The sequence below is a fragment of the Arachis hypogaea genome, chromosome 18 (genome assembly GCF_003086295.3).
Source record: "Arachis hypogaea cultivar Tifrunner chromosome 18, arahy.Tifrunner.gnm2.J5K5, whole genome shotgun sequence".
Lineage (NCBI taxonomy): Eukaryota > Viridiplantae > Streptophyta > Magnoliopsida > Fabales > Fabaceae > Arachis > Arachis hypogaea.
Window position 1 is genome coordinate 117,764,258 of NC_092053.1, and position 19,353 is coordinate 117,783,610.

General features: G+C 39.6%; 1 protein-coding gene across 1 annotated transcript; it reads left to right on the top strand.

The window, feature by feature from the left end:
• Positions 1–1,641: 1,641 nt before the first annotated feature.
• Positions 1,642–6,349, top strand: LOC140181152 (uncharacterized). Its single transcript, XM_072223978.1, has 3 exons — positions 1,642–1,755; positions 1,948–2,331; positions 3,414–6,349. Exon 3 carries the CDS (start codon positions 3,904–3,906, stop codon positions 5,122–5,124), a length of 1,221 nt encoding a protein of 406 aa, XP_072080079.1. The 5' UTR covers positions 1,642–1,755; positions 1,948–2,331; positions 3,414–3,903; the 3' UTR covers positions 5,125–6,349.
• Positions 6,350–19,353: the final 13,004 nt, after the last annotated feature.

Below are 19,353 nucleotides of genomic sequence, written 5' to 3' on the forward strand. Positions count from 1 at the left end.
TGTTGTGTCTTACGCTCTTAGTTATCGTGTGGGGTTAAGTACTGAAATCGTCCCTAAGGTAAGTGGCGAAAATCAAATTCGTCCCCGACGTTTTTTTGCTATTAAAATCATCCCGAACGTTCAGAAACACTTTAAAATCATCATTTCCCGAATTTTTGGACAAAAATACCCTTGACTATTAATAAAAAAAAAACCCTACCCCCACCCTCACCCATCAGCATCTCTTCGCTTCTCTCTCCCCCCTAACCCCCCAATTTCCCTTCCTCCTACACCCACCCCCAAACCCCACCCCCAAATCCCATCCCATCCCATCCCATCATCATCATCATCATCATCATCATCAGTTCCCACTCCCTCACCCCCATCACCGTCGCCCCCTCACCCCTTCACCGCCGCCGCCTCACCCCCTCACCGCCGCCGCCTCACCCCCTCACCGCCGCCGCTCCGCGTCCAACCCTCCTGCCGCACCATGGGTCCAACCCCCCGCACCGCACCGCACCACCGCACCACCACTTCTTCTTCTTCTTTTTCTTTTTCTTCTGTGAACTGAATTTGTTGAATCTGTGGACTGGATTTTTTGTAAAATTTGTTATGCATGTTTGAATTTTCTGTTGATGATGATGATGATGAACATGAAGAGAGGGGCATGAGAAAGGGGGTGGGGGGAGGTATTACAGTGAGGGGGTGAGGGAGTGGGTGAGGGGGAGGTGGTGAGGGGTAGGGGGTGAGGGATGGGGGGTTACAGTGAAGGGGTGAGGGAGTAGGTGAGGGGGTGGAGGATTACAGTGAGGGGGTGAGGGAGTGGGTGAAGGGGAGGCGGTGAGAGGTAGGGGGTGAGGGGGTGGAGGGTTACAGTGAGAGGGTGAGGGAGTGGGTGAGGGGGTGGAGAATTACAGTGAGGGGGTGAGAGAGTGGGTGAGGGGGAGGCGGTGAGAGGTAGGGGGTGGAGGGTTATAGTGAGGGGGTGAGGGAGTGGGTGAGGGGTGGGGGATGAGGGGTGGAGGGGGTGAGGGGTGGGGGTTTACGGTGAGGGAGTGGGTGAAGGGGGGCGGTGAGGGGTGGGGGGTTACCGGAGTGAGGTTAAGGTGTTGGTGTTTGTGTTTGTGTCTGTGGTGGTGGTGGTGGTGGTGGTGGTGGTGGTGGTGGTGATGATGGTGGGGTGATGAAGGTGAAGAGGAGAATGATGATGATGAGGGTATTTTGGTCCAAAAATTTGGGAAAGGATGATTTTAAAGTGTTTCTGAACGTTCGGGATGATTTTAATAGCAAAAAAACGTCGGGGACGAATTTGATTTTCGCCACTTACCTTAGGGACGATTTCAGTACTTAACCCTTATGGTGTGTGTATGTTTCGCATTTTGTAAATCCGCTTTATGCGATTTTGAACTTTATTCCTTCATCGGGCTCCTAGTATTATTACTTCTTCCTATATTTAGTAATGTGTGAGCTTTAGAACAATCGTGGTACTTTGTTATCCTTTGCTTTACGGCTAGAGGTAAGACTTAGGGTAACAGAGTGTTACATGAACAATGGAGTTAAAAAAGTAAATTAATCCTAAATTTAATTAGTGGCATGAGTAATTAATATCTAATAATAACCAAATTTCAAATTTAAAAAATTTAGGGTTTTCACATTGTGCAGTTACACGTTTCATCACCTCTAACGGCGCGTGCTTCATTGGTGAATTGAGGCTCTGCAGCTAGCCTCTGATCTTCTCTTCCTCTCGCTGGACCCTTGATGCACCACTATTTCGTGGTACATTTTAAGCTGAATTGAGTGGATTTTATCCATTATTCTCACACTTTTGCATATAAATTGCATGTTTTACATTTTCCTTCCTAATTCTGTGCTTTGATTGAAAACATGCTTCTTTGGCCTTAAATTACTAATTTTTAATCTTCTCTTATTATCATTTGATGCCGTGATATGTGTGTTAAGTGATTTTAGATTTTCCAGGACAGGAATGGCTTAGAGGATGGAAAGGAAACATGGAAAAATGGAAGGAACACAAGAAATTGAAGTTTGGAGAAGTTGGTAGTGACGCGCACGCGTGGACGATGCGTACGTGTGATCAGCGCATTAGGCAATCGACGCATACACGTGGATGACGCGTACGCGTGACCAGAATTTTGTCAAGCGACGCGTACGCGTGGGCGACGGACGCGTACGCATGATAGAGCGTCACATGCTACAATTTGCAGAAAACGCTGGGGGCGATTTCTGGGCTCCTTTTGACCCAGTTTCAGGCCCAAAAACACTGATTAGAGGCTGCAGAGTGGAGCTAGATGGGGGAATGAAACATTCACACCTTCGTTCAACATAATTTTTAGGGTTCCTAGTTTTATTCCTTCTCAAATTCTGAATTCTATCTTATTTCAATTTAGTTTCTCTTATACTTTTATTTGTTCTAGCATTCTAGTTTATTTATTTCCCTTGTTGATTATTTTATGTTGCCAATTTAGTTTATGAATTCTTCATGTTAGATTCAATTTTCTTTTTAATGCAATTTGAGGTGTTTCATGTTTATTGCTTCTTTCTTCAATTGTTATCATTGATGCTTGCAATTGGTTGTTTAGATTTATTATTCCTTGTTAATTTTCTATGCTTTTATTTTGCGCCTTCCAAGTGTTTGATAAAATGCTTGGTTAGATTTTAAATTAGCTTTTTATATTCTTAGCTTGGATTGAGTAATTTGGAGACTCTTGAATTATCAAAAGTCTTTTGTTGATTGGTGTTTGAAAGTTGCTAGTTGGCTTGAGCTTCACTAACTCTAGTATTTGATTAGGACTTGTGAACTCAAGTTGATTCACTCACTTGACTTTCCTTCAACTGTTAGAGGTTAACTAAGTGAGTGCAATTTGCAATTACCATCACAATTGACATTGATAATGAGGATAGAAATTCCGATTCTCAACCATTGCTAGGACTTTTCTTAGTTGTTAATTATTTTCTTGTTATTTACATTCCTTGCTTATTAAACTCAAAACCCAAAGAATATACTATCTCATATCCAATAGTAGCATACTTCCCTGCAATTCCTTGAGAGATGACCCGAGGTTTAATACTTCAGTTAATTTTATTGGGTTTGCTTTAGTGATAAACAAATTAAATTTTGATTGAGGTTTAATTGTTGGTTTATAACTATACTTGCAACACGTATTTTTATGAAAAATCTTTACCGACATTTTTCCTCCATCAAATTTTTGGCGCCGTTGCTGGGGAATTGCATATGTGTGCCTTATTATTGGTTATTGTGAATATTATGAATATGTTTGCTTTTCGTTTCTTTGTTAGTTGTTTCTAGTTTTAGGAGTTTGTTTTCATGATTTCTTATTAGTTTTTGTTTTTATTTTCTCTTTTTATTATGAATTTTCACCCCTTTGACTATGAGTTTGGTTATAATTATGTTGTAGGAAGTGGAGATTACAATGAAGGCTTGCATCAAGGATGGAACAATCAAAGATGGGAAGAGCCACAAGGATTTGATCAACCCTCTTGGCAACAACCTCCTTCAATGCACTATGAGCAAGAGTCATTCCAAGATGCATACCAAGACAATGGATATGGTGGTCCTATTCGTGACAATCAACAACTACCACCATATACCTATGAACCTCCTCCTCAATATAACCCTCAACCACCATACTCACAAGCCCCATTTTATCAAACACCCCCTATGATCCTAAGCCATATCCACCATACCAACCACCTTATGAGCCGTATGAACCATACATAGAGCCGCCGTATGAACCATATATAGAGCCTCCCCAATTCCAACATAATTACTCCGAAGAACCACCACCTCCATATACACCATGTCCATATCTATCAATCCAAGAGCCATATGATCCTAATTATGTTAGCCAATCAGAACAAGAGTCAAAGGATTGTCTCAAAGAAGCAATGGATCGACTTCAAGCAACCATCTGTCAAAAGTTTGACCCATGTGAGAACCAAGGACTGAAGTGTGTTGTACAACAAGTGGAAGAGATGGAGAGTGATGAACCACCCTCATATCATGAACCTTTCCTCCTAAGTAATGAACTCTCATATCCACCCCAATCCCCAATGGATGACACTCTAAGTGTTCTTCTTCAAGAGCAAAGAGAGATGCAAAGGACAACACTAGAGTTTGTAGCTACCTTGACCGAGGTAGTAGGTAATTTAGCCTCTCTGCGCTTCGACACTCAAAGTACTCCCATGGCTACATGTGGAAAATCAATAGAAGAGCGTAGCATGAAGGAGACACTAGAAACTCCAGTGGACAATGAGGAACGTGACTTTGTATTGGAACAAGTGGAGGAAGCCGTAATAGTTGAAGAGGAAGAAGTGGTTGAAGACTTAGGAGATACTGAACCTCCATGGGAATCTAGAGTTGTAGAGTATTCCTCCAAGAAGATTGAAATTGATGTTGAGGAGGTTAGTGCACAACCTCCATGGCATATTCCCTATGAAGAATTGGATGGGATAGATCAAGAAGCAAGTTCCCTTGGTGATGATGATCATGAATCAAGTCTTCCTAGTGATGAATCTACATCCGCAAATGAACTCGTTGAATATGAAGACCCTTTTCTAATTGAGTCTGAGAATGAGGTGGAAGTGGAAGTCCTTCGGCAAGGTTGGACGGGAGTTGAATATGCTGTGTCAAGACCGTTGGATACTTCTCTACCTAGGTTGCCGTCTACTCCTTCATTTAAGTGGGTAAAACTTATCTCTATTCACTTTACTGTCCCACTTGAGTATGGTATCCTTGAAACAGATGGTCAACTTAGGAAGCTTTGTGGAATTAAGCGTAAGCGAAGGATGTTTAGTGGTTGGAGTTGGAAATCAAGACTCATCAAGGTTGAGATGTCAAGAGCTATATGCAAGGGTTGGACTAGCAATAATTTGGTTGCGTCTAAGAGAAGAGTTTGGTACTTCAGTGAGAATTCAGATTACTTACCACCCAGATGGAACAATGATGATCAACTTGAAGACGGGTGTAGAAACAGGATTTGGGATCCCGGTATACATGAGGATCCACTTTGGGAGCTCAAAGCTTTTGAGAAACTTCATCAAGGCTTGGCGACTTCACTTGAGAACGTTGAAGCTTATTGGAAGTCCAGGCGTTGGTGGACGTTTTAAGATGAGTTCAAGCACAAGCCACCATGATAAAAAGCTCACCAAATGTCCAACTTAAGGACTTTAACTAAAAGTACTAGGTAGGAGACACCCCACCATGGTAAACTCTTCCAATTTTATCTTTTATTTATGTTGATAATAAATTAAATTTTTTTTAGTTAGAATTATTTAGTTTAAGTTGTGGTTTTACTGGTTTAATAATATTCGGATTTATTTTGGTAGCTCGTTAGTTTATTAAAAAAAATGGCAATGTTTATAGTTAGGTTACATTTCATTTAGCTGCATTCATATAGATAGGTTACATTTCATAAACTCTACCATTCCTCTTCACTCTTTATAATTTCTCTTGAGCTTAGCATGAGGACATGCTAATGTTTAAGTGATGGGAGATTTGATGCACCACTATTTCGTGGTACATTTTAGGCTGAATTGAGTGGATTTTATCCATTATTCTCACACTTATGCATATAAATTGCATGTTTTACATTTTCCTTTCTAATTCCGTGCTTTGATTGAAAACATACTTCTTTGGCCTTAAATTACTAATTTTTAATCTTCTCTTATTACTATTCGATGCCGTGATATGTGTGTTAAGTGATTTCAGATTTTCCAGGGCAGGAATGACTTAGAGAATGGAAAGAAAGCATGAAAAAGTGGAAGGAACACAAGAAATTGAAGTTTGGAGAAGCTGGCAGCGACGCGCATGCGTGGACGACGCGTACGCGTGATCAGCGCATCAGGCAATCGACGTGTACGCGTGGATGACGCGTACGCGTGACGAGGATTTTGTTAAGCGACGCGTACGTGTGGGCGACGCGTACGCGTGATAGAGCGTCACGTGCTGCAATTTGCAGAAAACGCTGGGGGCAATTTTTGGGCTTCTTTTGACCCAGTTTCAGGCCAAAAAACACTTATTAGAGGCTGTAGAGTGGAGCTGGATGGGGGAATGAAACATTCGCACCTTCATTCAACACAATTTTTAGGTTTTAGATGTAGAATTCTAGAGAGAGAGGATCTCTCTCTAGGTTTTAGGGTTCCTAGTTTTATTCCTTCTCAAATTCTGAATTCTATCTTATTTCAATTTAGTTTCTCTTATACTTTTATTTGTTCTAGCATTCTAGTTTATTTATTTCCCTTGTTGATTACTTTATGTTTCCAATTTAGTTTATGAATTCTTCATGTTAGATTCAATTTTCTTTTTAATGCAATTTGAGGTGTTTCATGTTTATTGCTTCTTTCTTCAATTGTTATCATTGATGCTTGCAATTGGTTGTTTAGATTTATTATTCCTTTTTAATTTTCTATGCTTTTATTTTGTGCCTTCCAAGTGTTTGATAAAATGCTTGGTTAGATTTTAAATTAGCTTTTTGTATTCTTAGCTTGGATTGAGTAATTTGGAGACTCTTGAATTATCAAAAGTCTTTTGTTGATTGGTGTTTGAAAGTTGCTAGTTGGCTTGAGCTTTACTAACTCTAGTCTTTTATTAGGACTTGTGAACTCAAATTGATTCACTCACTTGACTTTCCTTCAACTGTTAGAGGTTAACTAAGTGAGTGCAATTTGCAATTACCATCACAATTGATATTGATAATGAGGATAGAAATTCCGATTCTCAACCCTTGCTAGGACTTTTCTTAGTTGTTAATTATTTTCTTGTTATTTACATTCCTTACTTATTAAACTCAAAACCCAAAAAATATACTATCTCATAACCAATAGTAGCATACTTCCCTGCAATTCCTTGAGAGACGACTCGAGATTTAATACTTCGGTTAATTTTATTGGGTTTGCTTTAGTGACAAACAAATTAAATTTTGATTGAGGTTTAATTGTCGGTTTAAAACTATATTTGCAACGCGTATTTTTATGAAAAATATTTTCCGAAAATTTCCCTCCATCAACCCTCCCCCCGCTGGACGCCAGTCATTGCTACACATCCGCCGCCGACCTCGCCTCCCTCGATGCCAACCTCCAAGCAGCCCGTTGTCCCCTAAATTTTTTTCCCACAGTCCACAAACCCGCGCACCATGCAGCCCACCGCGTCCATCGTCACCGCCTCTTCGTCTCCGACTGATCCGCCCAAATACAGGGGAGAGTTGCGGCTGCTGTTTCATACGTACGTGACCTCTCACAGCCACTTCAATGGAGTCCAATTTTGTTGAACCGGTTTGTCATGCCCCAGCTTCCTTCACCAACGACAATACCACGCATTCAAGTGACAATCTTCTCAATTCTTGCGACGTGGAAGGTGAAAAGTCTAACAAAGTAAGCAATGTATGATGGTGCATTGGGACGTATGTTTATTTTCATATGAATGAGATGATTATTCTAATCCTAACATTCTTATACTTTGATGAAATTCATTCAAAATTTTTTTATGGTGTTCTTGTCCATCAATATAGTAATTAGTTAAACGGTAATAAATCATAGATCAAGTTCTAAAGAAGATGATGATGAACATTTATTTACTTGATCCGATAAACTATTATGTTACCTTTTTAATATGTTATACTGAAATTGGTTCAGTATATGTTTAGTGTTAACTGAGAAAACATTACACATGGTTGCCATTAGAATGTTTAGAATCCCCATCCCTATGCTCCCATGCCATGCATGCACAAACAAATATGGCTACATATGTAAGGAAAATACAGCAGCTAATATTGAGTTTTTTTACTTTTCAAAGCATAGAAGAGGACTTGGTTTTAGGTTGTGTATGTATGCTTCAGATGTGGTGGACCCATGCATGCTCTATATAAATAATTAATATAAGCCTAACTAGTTAGGTGGGACTTTTTATGAGCACACGTCTCATTGTTATGATTTCTTTTAATTCATGTATAATAATAAATTGGGTTAAGTTCGATTTTGGTCCCCAACATAGAAGTCGAAAATCGGAATCGTCCCTAACTTTTTTTTTGCTACAAAATGGTCCCTAAAATTCCAGTTTGTTTTAAAACCGTCCTTCAGACCAAAATGCCCATATCCCTTCTTCCCCAAAATCATGCAAAGCACCAGCAGAAACACAAGCATAAGCACCACCACCACCACCACCAGACCCACCACCACCCACCACCTTCATCATCATCATCATCATCATCATCATCATCATCATCATCATCATGAAATCATAAGAATTCAGAACCAGAACCACCACCACCACTCCCCACCCACTGCCATTCCATCACCATCTGCATCACACCAACCAAAACTCAGAAAATCAACATTATCATTGTCATCCTCATCAGAACCCAGAACTCAGATCCAGAACTCAAACTCAGACAAACAAGAACTCAACTCAAAAAATTATCATCATCATCAAGAACCTAGAATTAGCAACAACAATACTCCAAATTCAAATTTCAGCAACAACAATGTTCCACAACAAATTTCACAAAAAATTCAATTCACAGAATTCACAGAAGAAGAAGAAGAAGCGGCGGGTATGGCGGTGGTGAAGCAGGGGAGGCTGCGGCGGGCGGTGGTGCGGCGGGTATGGCGGAAAAAGAAGAAGAAGAGGCGGCGGCAGCGGACGGACTGTGGCGGTGAGCTCGTCCCCCTTCTCTCCCCCCTCCTCCCTCCCCCCTTGTCGCGCCCCACCCCTCCCCCCTTTCTTTCTCTCCCCACCCCCGCTTCTCTGTACCCTTTCTTTCCTCTTTTTTTTTTATTTATTTTATATTTATTTTATTTTATTTTATAATTTTTTTAGTGAGGGATAATTTGTTAATAAAAAAATAAAATTGGTAAAAAGAACGGTTTTAAAACAAACTGAAACTTTGGGGACCATTTTGTAGCAAAAAAAAAAAGTTAGGGACGATTCCGATTTTCGACCTCTACGTTGGGGACCAAAATCGAACTTAACCCTAATAAATTTTAAATGATATTCTTAGAAAAGGTATTAATAAAATATTTTTACTTGAAATTTGTTTAATAGTACGGTATCTAATTAGTTTGTTTGTCTGTGTTTGTTTGTGTATGTTTGATTGTAGGCCATAGAATGTATATTGTTATTTTTTCGCAAACCGCATGTTTGAATCGACCATTAATCCTCATGTTCATCGAATGATGTCTGTTTTGAACTGATTCGCAGTTATCGGATCACAGTTGCCTTGCCGAAGATGAAATACCAAGAGTTGGGATACAGTTTGAGCATTTGAAGCTGGCCCAAGATTTTTATGTGAACTATGCAAAGAAAGTCAGTTTTGTAAGTAAGATACGGAACACAAATTTTTACAAGATGACAAAGGAACCAATTCCAATCTATTCATTGTAATCGGGAGGGTTTTCGTGGATCTCGTGTCAAAGCATACACACAGAAGAACACGGTTGCAGCTGTGGGGTGTAGAGCAAGGATATATGCAAAGTTTGACAGGGAGAAGCAAGATTGGATCTTGTTGAAGGCTGATTTAAGGCACTCGCACCCATGTTCAACTAAAAAGGCGATGCATTACCACAAGAATAGAGAGTTGACCATGCATGCGAAATGCATGATTGAGGTTAGAGATAAGGCGCGCATTCGACCCAACAAGACATTTCTAGCATTGACTATTGAGGTTGGTGGACTGTTGAACCTGGGATTCTCATAGAAGGATGTCAGGAATTACATCTCATCAAGACTCCGATCCACTAATGTCAACGCCGATGTCAAGGAGATGCTGAATTGCTTCATGCGAATAAAGGAGATAAATTCGAACTTCTTCTACGCAGTGAATGTGGACGACGATTACAAATTTTGGACTGCAGTTTGGGTGGATGCAAGGTGCAGGGCGTCTTATGAATACTATGGAGATGTGGTGTCATTTGATACCACATACAACACGAACCGGTAAAATTTATTTACGTTGATGTTGTTTACTTTTTTTATTTTGTATTAGTTGGATGTTCATAAATGTGGTTATTTTTACTTTAAGCATGGTTTTCCGTTCGCCTCTTTTGTCGGTGCGAACCACCATGGTAAGTCTACTTTGTTAGGATGTGCTCTGCTAGGCAGCAAGTAGATCCTGAGTTTCGAGTGGGTGTTCACACAATGGCTGAAGTTCATGGGAACTGCACTGCAGGGCATCATCACAGACCAGTGCAGGTCCATATTTGGTGCAATTAGGAAGGTCCTACCCAATACACTCCACCGTTGGTGCATCTGGCATATGATTAAAAATATACGTATAAGCTCAATGGTTAGGCTAAGAGAGTTGAATGCTGAGTTGAATCACATTATATGAAAATCTCAATCGGTTGAGGCTTTTAAGGATGGTTGTGCTGAATTCATTGATGAGTTCAACCTACATCACAACACATGGCTATCAGGTTAGTGTCTTTTAAGTTAAATCATATATCGTAATTACGTAGATGTTGTAATGTTCTTGTGTTTTATTCTGAAAATCTGTTCCTTATGCGGGGTTCTATTTTTGGGGTGGTTTGTTTTGTGTAGACCTATTTGAGGACCGACACATGTGGGTGCCGATCTTTTTCAAGGGTCAAATTTGGGCTGCTATGAGGAGTACGCAAAGGAGTGAAAGTATGCATGCATTCTTTTGGTGGATACTTACATTACAAGACTAGCTTGGTTCAGTTCATCCACGAGTTAGACAATGTGCTTGAAAACAAGGAGTAGAAGGAATTGGAGGATGATGCTGCAGACTCGAGAGGAGTAATCCCGTGTGCAACTAGCTCAGCCATTGAGAGACAATTTCAGCAAGAGTACACCAACGACATGTTTAGGGATGTCCAAACGGAGTTTGGCAAGAAGGTTGATTGCAATATTCGTGCCTTTTATGAACAGGGTGACTCGGCTTGGGTAAAAGTAGAAAAGGAAATACTAGCCTATGAGAAGACCCAGTATGTTACGTATAATGTCCATTTTGACCATTCGACAAGTTTGATGAGTACAACTTGTTCGAAAGTACAGGTATACTGTGTTGCCACTGTCTTGTAGTACTTTCCTCTTACAAACTGAATAAAGCGCCTTCTTGCTATGTTCTTCCTCGTCGGTGCAAGAAAATAAAGCGCAAGCACACCTACATTAAGAGTAGCCACGACATGAGATGTTCGGACGAGAGCCACAACTTATTCAGAGGGTTGTGTGCACACTTTACAACGTTGCACAGGAATTTGTGAATGGTGACGATGAAGTAGACATGTTGCATGCTGCTCTGGATGATGCAAGGGTCAAACTAGTTGATTATCGTGCGAAGTTGCTGAATAAGACTGTCGCTAATGTACACACTAGCATCGCCACAGAGACTTTCTCTGTGGTGGCCACAGAGGACATTCAGGACCCATCAAAAGTAACAACAAAAGGTCGGCCAAAAGGTAAAAAGCTTGGATATGAGTTGGAAAAGTCGATCAAGAAATCCATACAGAGAAAGCGGAAGAGGTTAGACCAGGTAGGTATCGTAATTAATTTAAAGCTTCACCTTTAGTACATAGTTGATTATGTCGATAATAATTTGTTTTCGATTGAGTTTGTTTCTTTCAGGATAATCGTGTAGAATCTTGTGGAAACATAGATTTGGATGCTCCCGCTCGGCAGATTGGTCCGCAAGGACTTGGTGGATGCATGCCCCCTATTAAACTCTTTCTGAAATACCTAGAGTATTTTGGACAATGAATCCGCTATGTTATACTAGAGGTCCTTTTAGTTAGTTGTTCTAACTCAATATGTATGTTTGATGGTTATTTCGTAGTCCGAGTTGTTGATGGTCAAATGTATATGAAATTGGTATTCTGTGAGTTTGGCTTCTTGCTACGTGCACGTGGCCGGCGTGTTTCTATTTTTTATGTGGTTTGATTGGTTGTAGACTAATGTTAAATGAATTTATGTTGTGTACCCAAATGGTTATTTTGTAATGGCCTTGGTGTGGTGTGTATAATTAGTTACAAGTATTTTTGGCTGGATGTTCGATTCAATAGGCTAGTGGATGATTATTTCTATTGGTACTCAGATGATTATTTTGAATAGTCATGGTGTGTGTGTGATCAGTTACAAGTATTTTAATATGGATATTTGATTCAATAGGCTAGCGGATGTTTATTTCTCTTGGTACCCATATGGTTATTTTGAATAGTATGGGTGTAGTGTGTGTTATTAGTTACAAGTATTTTAATCTAGATGTTCGATTCAATAGGCTAGTGGATGGTTATTTCCATTGGTACCCAGATAGTTATAAGTAATAGTCTTGGTGTAGTGTGTGTGATTAGTTACAAGAGTATAGGCTGGATGTTCGATTCAATATGCTAGCAGATGGTCATTTATATTGGTACCCAGATGGTTATTTGTAATAGTCTTGGTGTAGTGTGTGTGATTAGTTATAAGTAGTATAGGCTGGATGTTCGATTCAATAGGCTAGCAGATGGTTATTTCTATTGGTTACCCAGATGGTTATTCTTAACTATTAGCTTTTACACGTCGCTAATATCTTTGAACAAAATCAGAGGAGTTTGAGAACTAAAAATGTTATTCACTATGAAAATTTATCCTGTATGTTGTAACAAAACTTCACTGCAAAAACATGTAAACAATGTCAAAAACGTATTTGTGGTATTAAAACTAAGTACATCTATTGTTTTCTCCCATTCTGGTTCTTCCTCACAGGTAATTCTCCGACCTGTTTCATCAATGTCCTAGTACTTGGTGCTGTGAATGGTGATTTAACCTTCTTTTTCTTGTTTCTTGGACGGTTGTGGCATACACGTTCATAATTTTGTTCCAACAAAGTTTGCACCTGTTCAATTGATTCATTGTGTGCTCTCATGACAATATCCACCATGAGCTCTATTCTCATTGACCGAAGCATATCTTGTATTGTGTTTTCATTGTGAGGGCGATGTTTGAAGTGTCAAAGTAACATGAAACGCAAATAACAAATTAAAAACAAAGAGACCGGGTAACTTACATTGTCCTATTCATCTAGTACACAATCTTCAGTCAATGTCTCCATGAATTTAATGGCATAGAAACCACAATCCCAACTAGATAATTAAGAATGGTCCAATTAGGATGATATCAATGTTACAGCAATTACGAATGGATACATTTGTTAGGTGTGTTGCTTGGTTCTACTTACCCGTTCGGTTGCATAGAGACTTTGGCATATGCAAAACTTGGACCATTCGTACTGCGTTCATATGTTGGGATGGCCACTTTGGCCATGTCTTCAATTAGTTGCCCCTGTAAAATACTCAGTGATATTTCGTCAATTTTTGTTTTTTGTTATTAGTGTATATATAAAAAACGCACATGGGGCTTAGGGGGGTGTCTTAGCTTACCGCATATGCATCTAATTTCTTCCGTTCATCGTTGGGTGCCTCATCATGCAGACTATTGATTACCAACACCCTTTTTCTTGCTATGTCAAACACATACATCCACCAATGTCATTTCGAACACATTGGAATAAACCACTGCAACAAGAACTCACAAATAACATGTTCAACTATAACTGCATGGTGTAAGATGCACGACAAGCAGATCATACCCTTAACAAGTGAAACAATCTTCCCCATTCATGGTGCATTGAACAAATAAATCCTTTTCCAAATGAAATGAGTACGATGCAATGAGTCCATGAAGAAAACACATGAGACAATGTCTAACATATTCACACACACTTAGTAAACTAGGTAGAATAAATAACCCGGACAAATATGTTCTCATCTAAATATGGTATACCATGCACTACATAAAATAGAATGATGTATCACCCATTTTCTCTTGGTTACCTCCACTTTGTCAAAGAATCTGGTATCCTCTCTGAAGTTTGGACTTAAGCCCTCATACACCGGAAGTGGCCCATTATGGAATGAATCTAGGTTATGCTATCGTGTCACTGTTTCTTGTTGTCAAAGCTACAGTCAATTATGCAACATGTATCATAAGATTACAAAAAAATATAGTCTTTATACCAATATTCTCAGACACATGCAGTAGAAATCACATTTGAATGGCATAGCCTGTACATCGTTAAATGTGTAGCACATCCATTGAATGATCTGCATGGTAAAATTAAGAAGCATGATATCAAGTGTACGAATAACAAAATGAGTGTAACTACATGGAGTTCAATAACTTACGTTGCTATTGACCCAACCACGTGCTTTTAAAGTCCATAAATCCCTCATCGACAACTGAAGATGCGGCCAGGTTGCCAATGGTGCCTCTTTGTTGAGGGAAGAGTTCAGAATCCAACCTCGGACCTTGTTCTCCTTATGCTCTGCTAACCTGACATTCTTAAGCCTCAGATGTACTGTTGTAATAGGGGGCATGGCCGATGACTTCTCAAGCTGTGTCAATCCAAGAGAAAAGCTAGGCTTTCCAGGGCTAGGTGTGCGACAGCATGACTTCTTAGGCATGACGGTCTGGAGGAGTTCCATGTTTATTGGCCTTGTGTTCCTACCCTATTCAATGTTTACCAATATTTTCTCAACTTTTGGATGCTGCACGAAGTTCAAGACAAAGTCTCTGCATCGAATGCAACTATAGTTAGATAACACAATTAGTATGCAGATTGAAATCACAAAAAAACAAGATATGACCAATTGACATATACAACAGTTGTTAACCCATAGAACTTTCCCGTCAAAATCGTATTTAGTAACTTGCACAAGTGCTGTTAATGGTGTAATTGGATCCTTTTCCTGTGGAGCTGACGGGTTTGCCTCCTTATTTACCATGTGGGTTCTAGTTGTCTTGAAATAGGCGGCGCCTTCTTCAAGCAAGTGGCTCATTATCGTCATCGTTGGAGTCCGCAGCAACTACAGGTCTCTCCTTGCGCTTCGGGGCTTCAGGTGCTATTGTCTGCCTTTGCAGGATTTGCCTCTGACGATGAGCAGCTTTTTGTGCGTGCCTATCCTAGTCTCCTGGGTTGTAAATGAGCATGTTACAAATTCCACATACAAATAAAGAACAACAAGAGGAAATTCAATTAAAAATATAGGCCAGCTAGGTTCCAAGATAAACATATACATCACTGTGTCAATATCCACCCACATACAATGAGATTTGAACATCCAACAAATCTAACATGGCACAAAAACATATTCAGCATCCAACCCCAACAAAATTAGTATTTAATTTGAGTAACTAAGTTATGAAGTCAACCTATATCTACAACAAGATGCACTCACCTCTTGTGCCGCTGTATGGCTTTCAGGTAGTTTTGCTTCAACTAGCCTGGATGCGGTTGTTCGGATGACTTACGGTGCCCGCTTTTAACAAATCCATCCTTGCTTTTCTGTGTACATCCATCGAGAAATTCATACAATGACCTTACTATGTTAGACATACAATTACACTTACATTAACCGTACAAAACATCCAAAGGATATAGAAGCATGCATCCAGTTTTGCAATTACAAATAAACACTTCAAATTACCATATTATCTAACCACTAGTAGGTTCAATGTTGTAAGTACTATAAATTCCAACAGACACATTACCTTGTGTACTGCTCTAGTCGTGCATTCCCTTTTTCGGCATTGTTTTTTGGATGGGGATTCTCCACGCTTCTTGCTTTGAAATTTGGGTTCCTCAACCACTTTTGCCTTATCTCCAATGGAACCCTAACAGGAAAATGTCAATTGAGGTTAGAAAGTAATCATCCAAATTCCCCCGGTGGAACATTCTTCCTGTTTTAAAAAACTACTCATCGGTTAATTGGATTAGCATATAACAAAGAATAAATCGTCTGGGATAGTACCTCAACAAGGACATTAGTTGCCTTCTTGTCAAGTTCTGCAGCAGTCCATGCAATGACCCATGGCTCTGGTTCTAGACAGCGATCTAGCGGACCATGCTTCAATCGCTGAAAGTATAACAGCTAGATGGAAAGGTTGAAAGGGTTAAGTGGTGCAACATAAAAGCAAGTAGGATATATAAGCAGTTAAACATTTAAAGATACCATCAGGAGAATATGCAGCCACCACAAGTTTCATGGTTCTTAGTTTTGAATTTTTCTATTGCTAGCCCCAACCACTTGAATGTCTTATGTGCCCATTTGAATTTGCTGGGGTTGGAGACATACAAAATTGGGGGTATATGCCATGGAGATATGGTCTGCTGACTCGTTGGGCATAGAAACATCTTCAGGACCACCAATATTAAGTGCCTTCTAAAATTTGTCCGTTCCGCTTCAGTGTCCATGGGGCAAGCATACACAGTCGCGCAACTGGGTGGTTTTTGTTTTTTAAATTATTGTTTGATGACCATATATTCTTGTCTAGTTCGGGTATGTCAACACCTACATTTTGGACTCACCCAAGTATGTACAATAATTGTTGCGAAACGTAAAAAGGAACCAATCGAATTATATACAACAAAAACTAAAAAGGAAACATTAATAGCTTATCACTGGAGCATATCCCTAACCCCTCCCTATCAACTCAAAATTAATGCGGATGTTTTTGACATCAACTATAAGTGTATTTGTCTCCACATAATATGACTTCGCTAGTTGTATCATTATACTCTACTTCACTGTCCATTGTGGAATCCTCTTCACGAATCCGAACCCAATTGTGTCGATCTCTGCTAGCTTGGCATCGGCATTAATATTTTCCAAGTGGGTGATCATCCCGTTGATATAGCATGGAGAACAACGCATCTCGACTAATTTCTATTAACAAACAGAATACACATTATAAGCAAATAGAATCAAGACTGATTACCGACAAAACGCAGATTACCTTTTTTCCCGTCTGAATGCTATTCAGCAAATCATACTCAGAATACGTTATTCCTTGTTAAGAACCAGTAAATTATTAGTCTTGCCACTTACTACACGTTATCATATGACTAGAAGTACAAACCTACCTAACCACCTCAAGAGCTCGACACACACAGCAGCATGGCACTAAAATGAGTAATCAATAATTATGGACGCCTTGTCAACTTAGCAGAGCAACTAATGTTGTGCATTGTTAAAAAAACCAACTATCAATCACAACGTAAAAAGTCAACCAATCACACAATCAACTAATATAACAAACTGGCAAACAACTAAACACCAGGTGAAATAATCATCCGGCTAAGTAAGCAGTCTTGGTCGAACATCCACAGTCTAAAGGTACCATACTAACGACATAAAGGTGTGAATTTATTAGCATACTATAGTTTTATTTGTGATTAAAAACACAAACAAATATTACCAACCGAATTCCATAATCTTATACGCATAATTTTTGCTGAAATTATAATTAGGCTTTCATAGTATTCATAATCGAAATAATATGTCACGAGTTAAACCACCACAAAAGGCATTCTCATGTTTTTCTCATAGTGGCTTACATAACCAAACATCCCTAACGGATAGAATTTCAAAGTAAATCACATGAAACAGAAATACATGAATTAAAGAATGCTAAAAAATGGTCCCTAAACTCAAACAGATTTCATACTATTGGCTTTAATCCAGGCATCCATACACCATGTAATATTACCATCCATGTTCTAAGGGGACAAAATTGGAACTCAACAACGGTATAATAACAGTAGTGAGCAATGTGAGTAACCAGGAAAACAACAAAAAACCAGGTATAATAATCTTTCTGCAAAGGAAGCAGTCAAAATTGAACATCCAAGGTCAAGAGGTAAGAAAATAAGCAAGTAATAATGTATAGAAAAAGCATATTACACTTTCAACTGTAATTAAAAATCTAACAACCAACCCTAACCCAGCTCGAAAACTGTATATACAGATAGGTGTTGCCACATTATAATTTGGCTTGCAGATTATTCTAAAATTAAACAAATGAAACCACTTAAATCATATTTTTACAAAGTCAAACATACCTAATGGGTAAATTGAATGACAATTTACATGTGATACAAAGTTAGGCGAACTAACGAAAGCAAAAATTTGGTCACAAGACTCAAACAAATTTCACATTCTTGTTAAAAATTTCAACTATCCATTCACGTAGTGGAATAATCATCCCTTTTACAATGCATAAACAACTCATATTGCAACAAATTTTAAAAATGTGCTTGAAACCAATTGTTGACTTCCTAATACCCAGGGACAGAACATACCTGAATTTAGTCAACCATTAAAAAACAAGACGACAAAAATAGGCTATTCAACAACATTTACCTGTCACTATGTTTATCAACACTCCCGGAAGTCAAACAGATTCAGCAATGAGCACAAGCAACACGACCGTTCAAAAAAACATCACCTAAAGACTTTTATGAACATATAATCAGTAAAAAAATAGCTAGCCTTGGACTGACCTTTGAAGGCTGCGAACAGGGACACAGAACGCTGGCGTTCGGGTTGTTGGCGGAAGACAAGCATGCGGCGCAAACAAGACCGGGCCGTCAAATGCGAGTGTGGGCCGACAGTGTGCGACGCGGGGGTGCGACTGCGCGATGACCAGGGGACGGCGACGGGGGGTCTCCTACACGACGACGGACGCTCGACGGCGACACGAGGGAGGCGCTTCGGATGACGACAGCAGCGGAGAAACCGGATGGATGGAAGCTGGCGGCGAGAAGTTGTTTGGTTCCAACGACTGTTCACGTTGCAGCAGGCTTGGTGGGGGTTGGTAATGGAGCGCCAGCGGTTAATGGTCTCCTCGGTGACTGCACTTTCTATTTTGGGGGTAGGGAAAACTTGTTGACTACTAGGTTAAAAAGGGGGGGGGGTAGAGGATTTTGATAGTAAAAATTACGATGGTTAAAATTGGGATTTGGGGAAAAATTAGGGTGTAGTGTGTTTTAGTTGAATTGGGCCAATTTTAGGTCCCGTTTTTCATGTTATTCAAAAAAGTCATTGGTTACTTAGCATAACCCAAAAAAAAATTAAGTTTGAAAAAAATAACCAAACATGAAAGTTTTGCGACGAAGTGGGAAATGTTTGGATGACAAAAGGGGGTTGATGATGGGTGAGTTTTAAGAAGCGCCTCTTCAGATGAGACGTATGGGACGCCTCTAACTTTTTGTGTTGCTGGCACGCCATGAACCAGACACGTGGTTTGGCCACTAATAAGTTCGTGCAACGAGGTTAAATTTGTGACCACCGGTCAAGTTCATCTTGTCTTTTGGTAATTCCATTATCGTCCGTTGTCAGTGTGGTGGAAACATAATATACATATATGATGTAGGAAATTTTTTAAATTTTTTTGGTGTATAGTTGGCATTTCAATTGAGCTGGGTGACATGTTTTTTTGTTTTTACTTTGAATATGAGAGACATGAGCGTTTGGCTTTCTGATTGGTGTCTGACATAGGGTATTTTT

Bases quoted from the DNA above. Each gene is read 5' to 3' on its own strand.
- LOC140181152 (XM_072223978.1), top strand. From the start codon at position 3,904: ATGGATCGACTTCAAGCAACCATCTGTCAAAAGTTTGACCCATGTGAG.